The sequence below is a fragment of the Melospiza georgiana genome, chromosome 2, assembly GCF_028018845.1.
Source record: "Melospiza georgiana isolate bMelGeo1 chromosome 2, bMelGeo1.pri, whole genome shotgun sequence".
Taxonomy (NCBI): domain Eukaryota; kingdom Metazoa; phylum Chordata; class Aves; order Passeriformes; family Passerellidae; genus Melospiza; species Melospiza georgiana.
The window spans coordinates 94,967,232-94,983,660 of NC_080431.1; the positions used below are offsets into that span (position 1 = coordinate 94,967,232).

At 35.3% G+C, this 16,429-nt stretch overlaps 1 protein-coding gene across 1 annotated transcript in view; it reads left to right on the plus strand.

Moving 5' to 3' along the window:
• The window catches only part of ABI3BP (ABI family member 3 binding protein), a 138,300-nt gene that overhangs the window by 34,911 nt on the left and 86,960 nt on the right, over window positions 1–16,429 (plus strand). The window contains exons 5-10 of the mRNA XM_058044929.1: window positions 5,600–5,784; window positions 8,696–8,757; window positions 13,611–13,662; window positions 14,038–14,100; window positions 15,126–15,221; window positions 15,545–15,622. Of these exons, the coding sequence (XP_057900912.1) occupies window positions 5,600–5,784; window positions 8,696–8,757; window positions 13,611–13,662; window positions 14,038–14,100; window positions 15,126–15,221; window positions 15,545–15,622 (536 nt within the window). The remainder of the gene's footprint in view (window positions 1–5,599; window positions 5,785–8,695; window positions 8,758–13,610; window positions 13,663–14,037; window positions 14,101–15,125; window positions 15,222–15,544; window positions 15,623–16,429) is intronic.

Below are 16,429 nucleotides of genomic sequence, written 5' to 3' on the forward strand. Positions count from 1 at the left end.
TTTAATACATGAAGGTATGTCTATTTTAAGTTAAATGCTGTGACATTTTCACATTGGCATTGTTTTAATTTCTTTACCTATAATTTAAATGTCCTAATGTCGTACTTGCAAGTAGCAGAAATTTTGTGGTTTATTTTGTTTTTATCTGATGCTTTAAAAAGAAAATGTAAGAAAAACAGTAAGGGAAAACCAGGGAAGAGTCCATACTTAGTCTTTTTGTTGCATAGTACATAGAAGTAGGGTTTTTAAAATCTGAAATTCAGAAACAAATGTACCTATCTTCTCCTGTGTTTATTTACAAACTTCCATCATTATGCAGCTGCCAACTAAGTCATACTTTGTCTTGCAAGTGTCATACAAAATGTATTTGAAACATAGCAGACTTTCTTAAAGGAAAACATACAGCAGCAACTACACTCCTTGGATTTCAGATGCTTTTGAGTTGCTGCTATGGGAGTACATGCTAAAAGCTTGTTTAAATTGGAATGATTTGTTCAGTCTCTCCTTTTTCAGACTCTCACTCTTCATTTCAGTCATTCTACTGAAAGTTTTAAGTGGAAGAAGTGAATTTTAGTGATCATGTAAGAGTCAAAACTAAATTAGAAAGTGCTTTGCAAACCTAACTGGTAACCATCACTGGTGTAATTATTTCAATTTTTTATATATGTCAGTGTCTGTTACTTTAAAGTAAGCTTAGTGGTAAAAAAGGAAACAATATAATCAACTTCATGGGTCAATTTGTGCAACACTCAGTGTATGAAAAATCATAGTTCAAACCATTTCTTTTATTGCTTTCTAGCATTAAATGGATGCTGCACTTCTAATGAAGTCTAACTGTAAATAAATAAATACCTGTTATGCTGATAGTCTCTTTTAAAAAATTGTGATTACATTTCTATGAGCAAAAAAGAAATGAGCTTTCTAATCTATTGTCTCTGGCAACACAAAAGCACAGAACTGGAATGTTCTTATATCTCCAAGGCTTAATTGTTTGTTTAGTGTTATGTGGGACTAAAATAGTCATGATTAAGTTGTTTGGAGTTTTGGTTGGGACCTGGTTCCAAATAAATCCATGGTATTTATACAAACTGACCTAGTCTTGAAATCTCACAAAACCATCTGCCTTATAAGATTTCCAGTATCTAATTGTTTGTGTCTGAATATTTGACTGTGGAAGCATGTTCTGGGAACCTGGCTGAAATGAGATTTGGTTTAAAAATGGAAAAATGGCGCTGGAATTCTTGGCAAAACAGTATCATTCACACTGATAGATGAAAACTTAATGTCTTGCCTATCCATCCTAGGATTCTACTTCTTTTAACAATGAATAAGATTTGCTTCATCTCAAAAGAAAAAAACTCTCTGTGCTCTTTTCTTAAAATTCTCATTTTATTTTGGTTTCTAGTGCAATGAAAAGGCTGTCTCTAAACTGAGCACTGCCTTGCATTGTAGAGCTTGAAAAAACAAACTTTGTGAGCTGAACATAGAAGAGAAACAGCCTTTTGTGTCAGGCTGACAGTCTTTTACATTGACTCTGCAGCCACAGGAATCATTACAGTGGTTGGCCTGTGAGTAGTCTTGTGCTCTTGTGACTTCCTTTGAATTATGAACTTGGCCTCATTTATTTAATTTCTGCCGTCACACTTTGTGTAGATCTTATGTGGAGGGAAGCAAAGTAAAAATATCATCAAAGATACATAGTTTCAGGAATGTAGATACTAAGGATTCCATTATTTTGCACAAATGTTTATGGAGAGAGGCTCTCTTGATGAATGGAGGCTCTTTATTCCTCTGCTGTGGCAAATTTTGCCTTTTTTTCCCCTCATTATTACAGAGATTATTTCTGAGAGCAACAAAACCTCTCACCTGCTCATGCCACCTTTTGTTTTAAATTATTGGAGTTTTAGCTGTCCAGTAAAAAAGAAAGAGGTGAAATTTTTCTACAGTTCCTAGGGTGGCCTCGTTGGTGGTATCTTCAAATGAGTGAAGCATTGCCTGTTAGTGGAGAGACGGAGGCACTAACTTTTATGAAGTTTGACAAAAGAGTTCTAATGTTTTATAGAGTGCTAGCTGGCAAAGAAACAGAGTAACCCCTGCAATAATTTGATTAATATTTGTTGTAAATATAAATACAAGAGTATTCAATAAACATTTTTCTGGTAAAATGTCCCCCACCAAAGCACATAACAAATCAATTAATCAAAATGAATTGTTAAGTTAAATATTGTTAGGTCTTTATGCCTGCTGGGAATCTAGATTGAAATAATTTATCACCAAGCATAGCTGGGTGTGCCATCTCCTTGCTGAAACATCAAACCAGTACTCACAGGTGGGAATAGCATTCCTAGGAGCATTCCACAGTGTATTACCTGTTAGGACCCCGTGGTGAGCAATCAGTTTTTCCTTTTCTTGCTTCACAGAGATAATGGGAAATATTTTATTTGAGAAACATGTAGTGTAGCTTTCCCTTCTGTGTTAGTATGACAGCACTCTATTTCAGCCTGCCTTATGTTGTTCTGGAGGGGACCTATGCAGATGTTGTGCTGAATGTTTCCAGTTCAGCCAGCTGCACTCATTTTGTGCCTGTATGTCACTGCCACGAGGGGATTGATAGATGTGAGTGGTGACTGGATCTTGCTGCTTGCTCATGTCTTCAATTACATGTGTTGACTGTTTGATATTGTATTTTTGATGAAAGAAAGGTTCGAAAAAGGGAGAAATTAAAATTACAACAATATTCAATCAGTACAGAGTTCTCAGGCAGACACTGAAATTGCATTTTATTTGGCAGTTTTTTGGTCTGGTTTAACAACGAGTTGTTGTTCTTTGATGACAAAACTTGGCATTTCTGAATTTTCACTCTATAAACAAATGATTGCATTTTCCCAAAAGCACATGTAGATATTTAGATATTTTCAATAGTCAAATGATTGTGACCTGCAAATTCTTAAATGGAGCTTCATTTTTATTGCTTTTTATTGAAATGGTTGAGGAAATTCTGTCATCACAGTCAGTGTTTTTAGTACTCACTATGGCAAGTTTCCACTGAAATAATTATACCCTTGGTGAAGTTTTTATAGGCTTGGAAATCTTGGAGTTGAGAGCACATTTCTTCTGTGCTGTATGTTTCTCTTTCTTTCTACTGGCATAGTTTGGCACAATTATAAAAATCTTCTTTTCAGATTTTATAATGGTCTTGAATTTAAGTGAAAGATGGGGCCTTTTTTTTTTTTTTATTGTGCATATGTTCTTAGTATTTTAATTTATATTAGAGTGAAGAAATTTCCAGGTGTGGAGACAGCATTAAAAAGTTCAACATTTTGTCCACTAGAAGCAAGTGGGGACAGTCACTTAAAAGCCTATTCATTATCAACAAGTTTTTAGTGTTTTTTTTTTCTCCTTGTTTCTGGTGCAGCTGTTCTTTTAGATTGTTCAATAACTGAACTGAAGCAGTATACTCTCTTTTTCCCATCACATGCAAACACTTTATTTCTATCCCATTGGATTAAAATAGGTAGGAAAATGTGAGGATGAAGATGAAAACCAATGAAAATTCCTCTTTCAGGCAAGGGGAGAAGGTGACTATTCCCAGTTGAATTCACATCTGATGTCTGTCTTTACTTATTCCAAACCCCTCTCCAAAAAACTGTATGGGGTCCAGTAAGAGGCATTTGTGTTGAAGGTTGAATTTGTTTATTTAAGTTGCATCCTTTGCAAGACAGTGACAGGGAGTTCAAATAAGCTTTTCCTGTTAGTTAATGTCTCTGTGGCTACATACAAATACATTAAGAGGACAAAGGAGAAGAATTTTTCCTTCTTTTAATGTTGCCAGTAATGGATTGTTTAAAATGTTCTTTGTCAGTTTAACTGACAATTAGGTCTGTTATTTGACATTTGATTAGATCACAGCCCACAGAAGTAAGGAGGCAGATTATTACTTGGTAGTCCTGGAACTGAGAAAGGATATTCACTACTTGTCTGTCTTTTTTTTTTTCCCTTACTGTTTTTTTTTCTTTCGTTTTCAAGTTTTAAGATAGACTATATCTTGTTTTGAACACAAAGTGGTACAGTTAATGAAGTTATGTGAGCCAACTAAATATTGATCTTGGAACCTGGTGAAGTACCTGAATGAGCTGAATTGTAGCTCCTGGTTTACCAGGAGAATTTATGTTTTTTGGTGCCAAGAAAACAAATTTGACAGTTATGAGATAAAGTATGTAAACAAAGTGGACCATTATGTATGGAAATATTTTCTGTGAGTGATGCTTGCCTTGTCTTAGGTTGTGTTTTAATAGTGAAGTAGGAATTTCTGTCTACTCAACAGTCACATTTCATGTAAGCTGTACTCTGAAAGTGCTGTTCTGTAACTTCAGCAGAAGCAGCTTTATGAATTGGCTATATTAGGTTCGGTCCACTAAGTAATTTTAGTCTGGACTTTTGAAAATTTTTCAGTTGATTAAGAATCTTTTTTGGTTGGTTTGGGGTTTTTTAAGGAAGATATTCCTTTGTCTCTATATAATTGTCTGTATAATGCCTGTAATAGATCTCACAACCTTGATTTGCATGCATTAAGTTTTTCTGTTTAAGTGTGGCAAAATTCAATTGGACTGAATTTGTCCCTTTTCAGATGATGTAAGTGTGAGGTAGTATGAATGATGGATATGAGTTATTTATGTTATGTGTAAAAATTTTCAGTAATACTTGGATTAAAAAGTTTCCAGATCTTTCTGAGATTTGCTTTTCCAAGAAAAGAAACCTCCACTCCATTCTGGTAGTGATTCAGTAAGTATATTGAAAATGAGATTATGTCAGCCAGGGGAGTTCTTGTGCTGAAGCTCTCACCATTTCCACTACCTTGATTTTGATTGGTTAGCATTGCAGTCATGCTTTTTCAGGGTGGTGCTCCTTGACAGAATTGGGCAATTTCTGGAGAAATGTTTCCTAATTTCACAATCTGTTAGCATTCATCATGTTATTAAACTGCTGGAAGTAATGTCTTGGTTTATTTTTTTTGTTTGAAGTGGGGGCAATACATAATGGGATCTCTGAATGAGGAATGTATTATGCAAACAACAGACATTACTGTTTTTCCCTGGATAATGTTTTTGGACTAATTTTGACAGGAACACCTTTCACTGGATGAATATAGATGATTTTGAGAAATCGGTAGAGGCTTCTTAGCAGGCTCATGCTTCAATTGACTGGTTCTGGCATATGTCAGAATTACAGCAACTGCTTGGACAATGAGCTTTGTGGTTAAAACCTTGCATAGAATGGGTGTTTGTGAATAAGGAGACTGTCCTTTTGCTCTTTGTACAATATTCCTAATGTCAGGGTCTATAATATGTGGAATAAATCTGGCTTTTCTGATATTTGTGACCATAAAGACCCAGAAAGAAGAACAAGAACAATAGAACATTATTATTTACTATAATTATTATCATCATTATTATCATTATAATTATATCATTATTATAATTGTTATTATAATTATTATTATAACTATTATGATATATTTATTATTATTATCATTATTATTTTCTCACAAAAATTGTTGTAGTGAATCCTTTGTGTAGATTTATTTATTTTTTTTCCCGAGCAGGTTCTATACAGTTCGCTACAGAGAAAAAGGTAAAGACAAGAAATGGGTTTTTCAGCTCTGCCCAGCTACAGAGACAGTGATTGACAATCTGAAGCCAAACACACCTTATGAATTTGGAGTTAAAGACAATGCAGAGGATAGTGTTTGGAGCAAGACTTTGAATCATAAGACAGTTCTCTCTGGTAAGTATTTGACAATAGTTAATCAAATAGCTGCTGATTTTGACAGTATTTTCCCCTCTATTATGGAATTAGAATAAGCTACTGATAAAGTTTTTATTGTTTAAATGTCATGCATTATGCCCCTAAAAATTCTCTTATGAATTGCTGAAACTAGAAATATTTTGGTTTTGAAAAACTGCCACCTAGTCTTCTGAAAGGTGTCCTCTTGTCATTGCAAATAGAGGATCTGCTGCAGGTTATTAGAATTCTAATGGTGTTTAGTACAGATACACATCAAGTGTTGAGTATGAATACTTATACTCCTGACTGGATTCTAAGCTTTTTCCTTAGGCCATGAATAATGAGATGATCAAGTAATGAGCTAATCCATCAACCATCACCCAACTAATCTATTGAATTTCTTTTTCATCATGTGTGATGGAAATCATTAGCGTTATTTGAATCTTCTTTTACACCTGCATTTACATTGAAGCTGCTCTTCAAACTAGAGCCTGTCCTGCCTCAATGGGCCCTTTATGACTTCACTCAAAAGATGAATTTGAAGCTAATTTACAATTAAAGTATTATATGGATCATGTCTGAAGCATGCAGTGTCATGTATGCTTTTGTTTTAGTTTTCATGGAGCAGTGTATAACACCTATGGCTGGCTGTCAGTCATATTTTAAGGTTCTCCTCTGAAATCCCAAGATAATGCAGGAAAAGTGATGTCAAATTAACCCTTGTAAAAGCATGTATTGCTGAAAGAATCAATCATACCAGTAGAGGAAACAGGCATCGGTACAGTTTTCCTTGTAATGAGAAGAAGAAGAGACTTAACAGATTATCCAATTTGGTTTATTTTCCTCAAGTATTTGCATAAAGGTATTTTGAAGCATGATATTGCTCAGAAGATGGTGGAAACTCCTATGCTTAGTATTTTTAGCTTCACTCAAAATATAAAGAATGGGAATTCTCATTAGAGAGCCTTATTCATATGAGATTTCCAGCTGAAATTTAATTTGGACTTCACTTTTAACTTGTAGGTGAGTTACAGAGCTCAATATACTTGAGGATAAGGGAGGGGAGCAGCATGGTGACTTGTAAAACCTTCATACTCCCTATTAAACAGCTTTGTTGGCTTTAATAATAAAGTACAAAGCTCTAACTTTGAAGCAACTGCCTAGTGTCCTTGGAGCTGTTTTAGCAGTCCAGAATAATGCCATGGATATAGCACACCTTAGAGAGAATATTGGTGGTAGCCTTTATCTATTCCTCACAAAAAGTTCTGCTTTGCAGCCTTACAGATATCCTACCAAGTGTTTTTTTTTCTGTGTTTTTCTACATTTCAAACGTCTTAAAGTCATCTGTAGAGCAAGTGATGAAATATATTTCAGCACTTAGAATAAGAGGGGGTGATGAGTGCAAATATTCATAGTTTATTACTTGTTCAAGACTGGTGAAAACATCACCAAATTTTATCTTTCTTTATAATGTATTTCTAACTTCTTTTTCTTACAGACATTTTACCTTTTTTAATAGGTCAGGAGAATCATTATTGTAAATTTATGGAGTCCCACTGAATTTGGTTGAAAGATGATTTCTTCTAAGAGTTCATATTCTATTTACATAAGATTTCTTTTGTCTGCAGTGTAGACTTGTGTATTCAGTGGATGCTTCTGCAGCAGCTAAATCCCAGGAGTTTTTAATTACCCTGCATGTCTATATTCTGGTCTAATGTTAAAGAATCTTATAATGGGAAAATTGTCAGCACTTTCAAATTCAAGCCTTTCATACTTTTTGTGGTAGATATAGAAAATGTGGGCAGTAAACAGAAAGTGTGTATTTATAATAAATGTACAACCAGATCCCTGTAAAGTTTATCAATCAACACAAACAGACACTTTCTTTCTGTGCTAATTTCTTCTTTTGTGTCAAGTTCTTCTCATATAGGAGAAGCATCTCAACCTAAACCAAACATCCTTCACTGTACATGTTCTTTTTCCCACTGAAGAATATATCAATTACAAAAAATGAAAGTTCTTGTGCATGTTCCTAGATTTGTTGAATCCACAGGCAGAATTTTTGTTATACACTAAACACGTTGGGAGGGGCTGGGAGGAGAATCTGCTTTTAATTCATTATTTGAAAACACATTAAAGGCATGGCGAAAGTTCAACATTTATTTAACTGATTTTTTTCAGAAGAGATGAAAGTAGCTTATTTCAGACTGCCTTGCCATGATTTTCTCATGAAGTCAGTGAGAAACTTGTGTCACTTTTCTCTTGAATTTAGGCCAATAGTAAGTCCTGTTATTTAGAAGTATCAAGTGCTTTGAAAGACTTGTTTCCAACAGAAATGTATCTCAATTGACATTTCTTTAGAGTTGAATTTTTTTTCTACTTCACATCTGTTTAGGATGGAATTTGTAAAAAATATGGTAACATATAGCTTGACTCTTGTTTGCACATCCATTGTTGGAAGGGCAGCAGAAAACTGTAAAGGTGGAAGATGCAGAGAGAGTTTCAAGCAGCAAGCTAGAATAGAGTAGGTGCTGAACAGGACTGTTTCTTGACTTACTCAACAGCTGCATCATAAGAAACTTCTAATACTTAGGAACTAAGAGGAAAACTTAAGAGAAAAACTTCAGAGTTTAAGTCTGGGGGGTTGTTGATACACTGAGATAAACAAAACCATAAACAAAACAAGAAGAATACATTTCATTTCCTTGATGTCAAAATGTGAAGAGAGGGACTTGCAGATATATTAATAGATCTGGAGATACAGGATAAAACAATTTTTCCGTGGTGTGTTTTTATACAAGCTTTTAATTAAGCCTTCTAACTTTCCAAAGGTGAATAAACTTGGTTTGCTTTGCTTTGGACAAAACAAAAAATTAATTCTGTGAATTTCTTTTTCTTTCTGTCAAAATAGGTAAAAAAGTAAATGGACAACTCCAGAATATGTATAAGTTGGTACCCAATTCCCAAACACAGGTATGCAAAACAGTCTTTTTTTAAAGCTGATTTGTATTTTATATTATCACATTTTTTATTCTCTGTTAGAGTTCAGTGAGAAAGAAATTATCAAGGCCACAAACTGCCAGTATAGAAAACAATCTGTTAAATGCATTGTGTGGAAAATGTTTAAATGTGTTGATGGACAAAATAACTGAGAACTGTAACTGAGATGATTACCTACACTTTTTCCAACCTATCTAAGATAAATCTGATGATTTCCAGCTGTAGATTCAAAACCTAGACATTGCTTATTCCTTTGTAGAAATCAGGTTTGTTAAACTGTGATATTTGTTGTGATCAGTTAAGTTAGGGAAAACATGGTGATGTGATTTTATAGAGTTATTTTGTATATACTCAAGTTTTCTAAATTAGTCATCCCACTGAATTGACTGATAGTTCCCATATGTGAGGCAAGCGTTTGCAGAACCAGAGGAAGTGGGAAAGGGCAATTTAATCAAGTTTGCTGGGCTGTCCATTAAATCCTTTTATGTGGCATGGTAAAATTGTTACCATTTCATTTTAAAAAATTGATTTTTATAAATAAAGATTTTTTTCCCCTCACTTGACTTTTTCCATAAACATTCTCAAACAAGCGTGGATGGATTTCATTTGTTTATGGGTTCGTGTACCCAGATTTTTTTTTCTTCCAAGAGCTGAAGCGTAAATGAAGGATCTCTAGACCAAACCAGCTAGTGGGTTTTAATACAGTGAAAAAGAGACATTTAAGTCATTACTTTTGAGCATTACCAGTTCTACTTTGAGATTAAATTGGTTTATTTATATTTCCTTTCCTTTTTGTTTTAATCAGAGTACAATTTTCAGCATCTAATCTTCTGGAGGACTTTTTTTTTCTGCTTCTTTTTAAGTTACTATCCCTGAGGCAGACTATGGGATAACTTCCCAAGAAAAGTTGTAGAAATCTGTCTTTAAAGATTTTAGAGGGTTAACTCATGAGTGTTAATTATTACAAAAGACTAACCCATTCTTCACAATTCTCTTCTGAGATTTTCCAAATGTTTTCATGGTAGGAAATGGTAATGCATGCTTTCTCATTGTTTGTTTTTCATAGTTCAGAATATTGTAAATGGTCTGTAATTATCGGACCTGGAATTCCTTCAGGACTCAAATCATAATTCATTAAAGACATTTCCCTCTAGGAATGCTCAGAATCATAGAATCAATGAGGTTAGAAAAGATCTTTAAGTTCCTGAAGTCCAACTGCTAACCCAGCACCACCACCATGTTTACCATTAAACCATGTCCTCTTCTGCTGTATCAATGTATCCATGTATTTGAACACTTCCAGGCATGATTTCCCTACTGTTTCCCTGGGCAGCCATTTCCAATGCTTGACATCCCTTTCTGTGAAAATGAGTTTTCCTAATATCTGATCTAAACCTCCCCAGTGCAACTTGAGGCCACGTCCATTCACTTAGGGCAGTAATACTCCAATAATTGCACTACATACAGAGTAGGATCAGTGGAATGCTTACATTATTGGAAATATACTTATGTCTTGAGTTCAGGAGAAAAGGTTTTTATTTGTGAGTAATATAAATCCAGTTGGTTAGATATTCAGGAGGGTGCTCATCTCATTATGTTGATGAAGTCAACTTTACTGTTCTTCCCCTTGGTCCCACGAGCGTCTTTAAAGTTGCACAGCCTGAGATCAGGGAATTCACTCTGGGCCATGGAGTGCAAGCTGAGTTTCTTTGCTCCTCTTAGCAAACCCTGTGTGCCAGAACCCTGACTGTTATGCTGCTTCTGTGCAAGTAGGGATTCTATTTATGCAGGAGAAGTCCTGAGAAAATGAGCTAAACCAGTTCTCCAAATATTTGCGCAGCTCAAGTATGAAAGGAGGACTAGAGCCAACATCTAGTCTTTTCTGTGATCTTTACAGGGCTCAGCTCCAGAGCAGTACTGCTTTATCACCCTCCACAGAAATATCATTAAAACATACCATAGATTATTCTAATTGTTCTCTTATCATTCTTGTTTTAGTGGTGCAAAAAGCCAAAAAGCAGATAGTTTGCATTGTTCCTTCGGTTTCCACAGCACTAGGTGGGGAATGGTTCAGTGGTGTGATCAGATCATTGATGCAAAGCCAGAATGAGTGTGATTTAGGCCAAGTTTGTTTGTGCTTTATTTTGCTCCAAAGACACAACTGACTCATATCAACATGGTCCTAACTCTTCTCTGTAAGGACATTTTTAAAGGCTGTTTATTAAAACAACGTTACCAACCCATCTAGTCATTCTGCCCTTTCAACATCAGTCACATATCATCTTGTGTTTCTTTTGGCAGTTTCATCCTTTAAGTTTGTCTAAGCTCCCAGGGCTGTTTGAGCAGCAACTCAGGAGAGAGTGGAAGAAAAGGAGTGTTCTAGAAATGGTCATTCTTCTTCTTTTCATAAACAATGGGTAGTGGTAGGGCAGAAAAAATGCAGTAGAAATTTATTTCCTCTTCTTTCTGGTTAAGTTCCTCTAGTTTCATGTTTGCCTGGAAGGTGGGATCCTTTCCAATTTTCCAGCCAAAAAGGACTCAGCTTCTACCATTTGTTAAACTATAGAAGGAAATATTCCTGCTCTTCCAAACCTTATTCAGTCCAGACTGACTATGATCCTTCCTTGAGGAGTCTCTTATGTGCATGCCAGCTAGTTTTGGTTTTTTGAAGTATCAGAATACAAGACAGAAAGAAAGAACAAGTCTCTTAAAGTAATGTTACCATATGCTGTTTCACAGAACATTTGAGATTTGCAGTCCTGTAAGAATATGCTGTATGTATATGGCAAGAAGTGAGATGCCTGACCTATGGTATAATTTACATCTCTCATTTTCCTCTGAAAATAAGGAATATGTTATTTACCATCTTCTTTCATGATGGCAGCAGCTGTATAAATAACTGATGTTCCTAATACCTGTATGCTTTATGTTCCCTATCTGAAACATATAGTTGATAGTGCCATTCCTACAGATGATGGGCTGACATTTCCAAAATAGTTTGTACAAGTAGTAAATATTACTAGGAATATTAGTCACTTTGTGGAAACTGAGAAGAAGGCTTTGACAGCATGGGTAGATTACAAGTTAGTGGTTACAGATTTATGCAGGTGAGCAGTCTAATTATAGCAGCTGGGGAATGTGGATTTCATGTAATTATTCATTCCTGAGTGAAAAAACTACATTTTTAATATATTAAAATGTATTTTGAGTTTTTTATATTGCTATCATTGTAGCCATCCATTATTAGTCAGCAAAGAAAGAATGCTTCTGTCCATACAAGAAATTTTTAGTAGTAAAAAGGCTGATAGTAATTATGATTAGAAGTTCTACAGTAGAGGTCACACAAGCACTCACTACACCTTAAGAGCTGTTTGATTGTAAGGCTTCTGAGGAGAAATAAAATAAAATGGCCACCTTCTTCTAACAAATGCATTCCATCCCATCTGTTAGTCACATGAATAGGAGGGCTACTTCAAAAGCAGATGATCTGCAACACAATTTTTTCACCAGGAAAGAAAATGGAAATGTAAAAAAGGAAAAATAAAGAAGGAAGATTATTTCTATCCTTATATAATGACAATGATTGAGCCATGTTCTTACCAATGCAAAATTGCTATTAGGTAGCAGACAGTGATCATAGAGTAAGTTGCCTCCATCCATTTCCCCAAGGAAAGGTCCTTCTTACTTGTGGAGATTGGCCTTCTTCCAGCTTCTTAAACTTTGGTATGTGTTTAATGTGTACCCAACCATTGTTTTTAAAGCTTTTCACAAGTATTTAGAATGGAACAAAAATAGCTATCCTTAGGTAGATGATTAGCACTTTGTCATCAAGGGCTGACTTCTCATGCAAGTGTTCTTTCACATGAAGTAGGCCAGATGTCATCAAGAACAAAATTAACATTGTCTGGTTCTGATTTCAGCATAATGTATTTAGCATGGAAGGAGTTATTTTCTTTCTTGTAACTCAAATATAACTAAAACAATTCCCTTTTAATGTATGTAGCTTTTTTATGTCATTAGCATTACAGTCTACCTTCTCTCATCAGTTGAGTGTATTATTAAGCTTTCAGAATTTGTTCATAATTCTTACCTCTGTTATCAGCTGTTTTCTTTTAATAGCTGTGCGGTCCATTCAGGTATTCCTTTTTTTTTTTTATGATATCAATATAATTTCACATTCACATTTAGGCAAGATGTAATCTGGGTCAAAGAGATATGAACAGCATAAGAGTCCAAGTATTTAGCATAAAAATTTAAGAATGATGTGGGTGGCTGGACGCTTGTGCTTTGGAAACAATTCCACTAAATAAGATTTTTCTGAGCTAATCTACTTTAATCAGGCTATGCACCCAAGAGTGCTGATGGTTTACAAATGTTTACCTGGTTCTGGAATAGTCTATGTTCTAAATATAGTATTCCTGAGAAATTATTTGTGTCCTGTGACCAAATTGTAATTGCATATGTTTCACATGTTTTCCTGTAGTTAAATTTCATCTTTTCTTCAGCATTCTGGACTACTCCCCAGTGAGTGCTGTAGAGATCCTTAAGAGAAGAAAGAATTGGGATTTCCTAAGCTTTAAAATACTGTGGTTTTATTAAGCAAAACATCTCAAGCAGATAGAAGGAGATCAAAATGTGATATTACCACATTAGCCCGTGGGAACTGAAGCACAACCATCAGGGACCAGGGCCAGAGCCATATCCACTGTTAACTTGGGACAGGCGTGGTATTGGATTAGAATCCTCTATTTTTATTACTCAGTTCAATTACTATTATGGCAGTTCTCCCAAGGCACTACTTTTATCCATTTTTTCTCTTTTTTCAGATTATACTGAGTGATAATAAGAAATTGGTCCCTGTCACAATAATCAAACAAAGTAAGTTTGTGCATTGTTTAAAATGTGTTCTTATACTCTGCAAGAGTAACTTGAGACTAAAATGAGTGTCAGGGGAATGGGATGTCCTGCAGCTGGCCCTATAATAACATAAGCACAGAATTTCAGTTTCACCAAAATTAATGTGCCAGGGGAAAGAGATGCACAGTTAGGAGACGATGTAGAGAAAACAGAGTTTGCAGTCTCTTAAACTGAATGTAAATGCAGGAAGGATTAGGATGGTGTCCTAATCTGCAAATTGAGGAAAGGTTTTTAGAATGGTGGGGTTTGTTTCAGGGGTGTTTTTTTCTTATTTCAGTTTTGTTGTTGTTATTGTTGTTTTAATTATCTTTTAATATCCCTGTGTTGTCTCCACAGTTATTCAAAATCGGACGCAGTCAAAAGCACCAGATAGTTCCTCTCTCCCAGGAGCAATATTAGGTGACTAGAAGATACTTTTATTATTTCTCTTAACCCCTGGTTGAAACGTAGAATTGCGCAAATGCTTGTAATTTTCTTGATCTTAATTGTTTTTCCTTGCATATCAAAGGGTATTTTGCAGCTGGTGCAGACAATATTTGTTGCATTTTATGGCGGTACAGATGGTTCAAGAATGTTGTTACTTAATTGAAGTAGAATCATTTAATTGTTATTGTATTTAAAAGAAGAAACTGTGGTTGTTTAAGTCAAGGAGTTATTTCATACTTCAAATGAAGTTCTATGGCAAAGATCTTGTTGAGATGAGGGATTGTTCTTACTGGGCTTTTCAGGTAGCACAGTAACTTCACATCTCCAGTCACAAACCTGATATATTAAACTACAGAAGTCTTGCAATTAGAAATTGATGTTAGATCTCAGGGCATTACTGTTTCCCTCCAAGCCATTCAGTTTCATGCTTTTTGTTCTTGTTTCACCTATAAGAATATGCAATATTGGCTTAGAACATTAAACCAGGGGAATGTCTGTCATACAGTGTGATGAACTACTGGTCTGCCTGAAATTTCCATGAAAGGCTCACTGCACCATGTACCTTGAGACTGATTTATTCCTGGATTTATTGTTTATCCCTTTACATATTTTCTATGACTGCTTAACTTTGGCTGAAGCTTTCTTTGTGTGATTTTCAGTGTATTGATGTGAGTCAAACACATACATACAAACCCAGTCTGGTGTTGAGCCCACTCGGCCCACCAGACAGAATCTACCCCAGTATCTGTGATGCTGAGTTGTGTGTTCCAGAGTCAAAGGCTTTCCAACTCTGATAAATCATGAGATGGTGGTGATAGAAGAAGTGGTATAAAGGGCAAATAGCACAAAATGGGATAGATAATTACAGGATAGAACAAATTCATTTTCCAAATATTCAGCCTGAGCTCCCAGTGGTTCAGTAGTAGTTACTCATCTCAGAGAGCAGACTGTGTGCTTTCATGTCTTCTGGAATTAATGGCATACATCTTTCTCTGTAGTGCACCTAATTGTTCCAGGTCTCAATGAAAGTCAGCAGAAACTTCCTCCTCTCCTGACAATAGATGACATACCTCAAGCATCCAGGAAAAAACTGGGTAAGCAGAAATGCTAAACAAATGAGAAATGCTGAAAACCATTTTGCACTGTGAAAATAATGATTCATAAGTCATTAAATCCTCACTGTAAATTTTTATTTTCAAAATATCTTTTAATGAACAAAACAAAACCAAAACCACATGTGTTTAACATAGCTTGCAGTGATTGTGCAGTGGAAATTCATTGGGTCCTAAAGGTATTCAGCTGTCCACATTAATCCATGTTGGCTTACTTAGTCAAACTAAAGTGAGACAGAAATAAATCTGTGGTAAAAGAGAGCAGATACATCTTTGTAATTACTCTCTAATGCCTGTTCTTTTAGCTAAGAATGAAACTGGAGTATGGCCTGCTGAATCCAAAACACCAGAAGTTCAAGAAATCTCCCCACAGTCCCTTCCAGGTAATGAAAATTCTGTTTTTAGAAACTCTGTGGAATATATTTGCCAAATACATAAACTAAAATGAAACCCATCTTTGTGCTCTACAGTTAAAATAGTAGTTGGAAAACAGGAGGATAGTGGCTGAATTAGCAAGGAGTGGTAATGTGGATAAAAAATCTGAATCCAACTCTGGACAAAAGTTTCAGGTGAAATAATTATTAAGTTTCTAAAACTACTTGGAATTAGAATTATACTTTGTGGCATGATGGGTGCCTTGAAATTTGAAAAATGGCAAAGTGAGTTTTTTTGTGAGACACAGACTACTTTATGAATTTGTATGACAAGTATAGTCATATGTTTGAACATTTCAGTCTGGGGGTGAGGGAGGAAAGGATTGGAAAGAGCTGAATTGTTCAGAGTCAAATGATGAAGATCACTTATCACTCACTTTATTGACCCACATTTCAGAATTGCTTAAGGAGGCATATGCCTATCTTCATTTTCTATAGTCTGAACCTAATCCTATAACTGATTTGGAAGTTTTGGTTCTGCTGTCACAAGAGACAAGAGCTGCCTTCTGCCAACTGCTTTGCTGAAAGGAAGAAGGGATGCTTGAGCAGTGGCAAGAATTTAAAACTAAAAAGGAATTTGAGGAAACAATGACCAAAGTTTGCTTTGGTTTGGTTTAGACATATTATGTGACCTTGCTGGAGTTATTCTCTTCTGTCTGTCAAGTCTTTCCTGGCTGGATGGAGTAGTGTAGCATGTGGTTTCTTTGACATCTCACAACTCAGACAGATACTGCCCTTAAATATGGTTGTGTTTAT